The following is a 2499-nucleotide window of genomic DNA, read 5'->3' as shown; positions in this document are numbered from 1 at the left end:
TATAACGTACGCACGAAATACTACTTCGTGGCCACGCAATAAGTTTAACGTACGCACGAAATACTACTTCGTGGCCACGCAATAAGTTTAACGTACGCACGAAATACTACTTCGTGGCCACAATAAAAAAATTTTTTTTGACCATGTCATTAGAGGGGCTCTGTAGGAATTAGTATTTTAAAATAAGATAATTAGATATTATGCACTTGAAATTGTTATGATCTTGGCACTGATGGCTGGCTTATTGCTCATTTCATTCACCTGCCTAACTTCTGCCCGGTTTCCAATTACCTCTCATCTAATCCACCTGCTGCTGCTTCTATTTATGCGGCTCAGTCCCAGCAATTGTGGCCAGATTATTGATGTTGACGCTGATGCCTTTTTTTCTAGTGTTAATTATCGGGGGCCATTGGAGAGATGGTTCTTAGCATTGCGTAGTGTTCCTGATATCCTGACCCTGATCTGCCTCTCATCATGCCCTGTTCCTGTCTTGGCTAATTGGAGAGAGCGGATTTAGAGTTCCGCAGTGTTCCTGATATCCGGATCAGTTCTGCCTCTCAACCACGGTTCCTGTCTGAACATTCTGCCTGAACTGTCTGTAGAGTCCTGGAACTCTGAACCCTCCTGTTCCTGTTCTGATCTTTTTCCCTGACCTTGCTCAGACTCCTGCTTGTTCTCCAGGGCTGCAGCATCTGGGACACTCTGGGCGGCACCCAACCTCATCTCCTTTGCAGCCCACCGGCTGGATCTAATCTGGTTATATGGGGATGGAATGAGTGGTTAAACCAAAGTTTCCAGTGATGGGTGGCCGTCCTTCTTTCTATCTCGCCTTTTAAATGTAAATTCTCTTTTTCCATTGGCAAAAAGTCTGACTTACCTCTTCAAGAAAAATGCCCGTATTTTCAATTTTTTCCAGTGTTCCACTGGACTCCAGAACAGTGGAAACACCTTGTATGGAATAATGAATCGTTATCTGATGGATGAGTCTGGGCTTGGCAGCTGCCAGGAGAATGCTACCCGTCTGACTGCATTATTCCAACTTTAAAGTTTGGTGGATATTGGATAGTTTTTTGCTTCCAGCTGTGTGAGAACAATTTGAAACTAACCTTTTCCTCTTCAAGCCTGATTTATCACCAGAGCACTAAGTAAGGTCCATAAAAACATGGATGTCAGGGTTTGGTGTGGATGAACTGCATAAGCCTGCACAGAGTATTAAAATCAACCTTCTAGAACAGTTTTGGGATGAATTAGAGCGCAGACTGAGAGCCTGGCCTTCTCGTCCAGCAGCAGTGTGTGACCTCACAAATGCGCCTCTGAAAGAATGGTCAAAATTTCCCATTAGACTGATTAGAGTTGAAGCTGTTGTAGCTGCAAAAGATGGAATCGCACCCTAATTAACCCCTAAGGTTTACGTTACTGAAACTCATAGGTGAGCCAAAGCAGGTGAGCGGATACTTTTGGCAATATAGTGTAAGTCAATGCATGGGTTAAATGGGTTGATTTATTGATGTGTAACCCCTAAAATGGAAATCAATGTTTGCAGACGTGCAGATTGTTACAGTTACAGTAAGAAGTTTGTTTTTAACAGATGGAATATGAACAATCTGCGTGACAACAGCTGATTCCAGGTTCTTGAGTTGCTCAGACCATTAAATCCATGGTTTGTTATTTAATTAGATAACGTGCATGTTTGGTATGTCAGGAAAACATATGGTTATGTTAGGACACTAAAGGTTGCATGAAGGTTTTATCCAGGAGTTTTTCTTCCTGATAAAAGCTGACTTTGTTGATTCTTAACACTTGTTTTCAGAAAACGTAGGCCGTTTAGTCACCCCTGCTAAAAAATTGGAAGACACTATCCGGCTGTCCGAGCTGGTCATCGAGGTCCTTCAGCAGAATGAGGAACACCATGCGGAGGTCAGTATGCTGCTGAGCATTTCCATCCAATATGTCCCCCTGGTTACTCTTCCCCAAAGTTTGCAGCCACCATTATTGTTTTACCTGCAGTTATGAAATGGTTAAATTGCTAAAACATTCATTAGAGAATATTTATTCTGTTGAAGGGCTCTACAGTGCAATCATTTTATTCTTTACACTGCAAAAGAAATGTCAATCTAAGTAAGTTAATTTTACCTAAATTAAGTGTCTTTGTTATTGAATATAGGAGGTAAGGGAGACACTATGCCAATGGAAATGACTATTTAAATTTAAAATAAGGAAAAACAATTGCATTGTTTTATTTCAAGCCCATAATATCTAATGATCTTATTTTGAGAGTAAAGATACTAACTTCATTGACAAATCATGTAATTTACCTGCTGAAATGAAGGGTAAGTACATTTAAATGAAAACATTTTTATGTATTTCTATAGGGATGCACGATATAATCGGCCCCCTATCGGTATCGGCCTTAAAACTGAATATCGGACACCGGCCCCCCCACCGATATTTAACCCGATATTTGATCAGCTTCTGAGTTTCTAAAGTCTAAAAAAAAAA

General features: G+C 40.8%; 1 protein-coding gene across 1 annotated transcript in view; it reads left to right on the top strand.

Annotated features, from left to right (window-relative positions):
- The window catches only part of LOC107096381 (calcium-dependent secretion activator 1-like), a gene marked incomplete at its 5' end in the record, with an annotated part of 113289 nt that overhangs the window by 24477 nt on the left and 86313 nt on the right, over positions 1–2499 (top strand). The window contains one exon of the mRNA XM_015393001.1: positions 1811–1917. Coding sequence (XP_015248487.1) covers positions 1811–1917 — 107 coding nt within the window. The remainder of the gene's footprint in view (positions 1–1810; positions 1918–2499) is intronic.

Source organism: Cyprinodon variegatus, unplaced genomic scaffold (assembly GCF_000732505.1).
Source record: "Cyprinodon variegatus isolate N-32 unplaced genomic scaffold, C_variegatus-1.0 Scaffold619, whole genome shotgun sequence".
Taxonomy (NCBI): Eukaryota; Metazoa; Chordata; class Actinopteri; order Cyprinodontiformes; family Cyprinodontidae; genus Cyprinodon; species Cyprinodon variegatus.
This window is presented reverse-complemented; position numbering and strand designations above follow the sequence as displayed.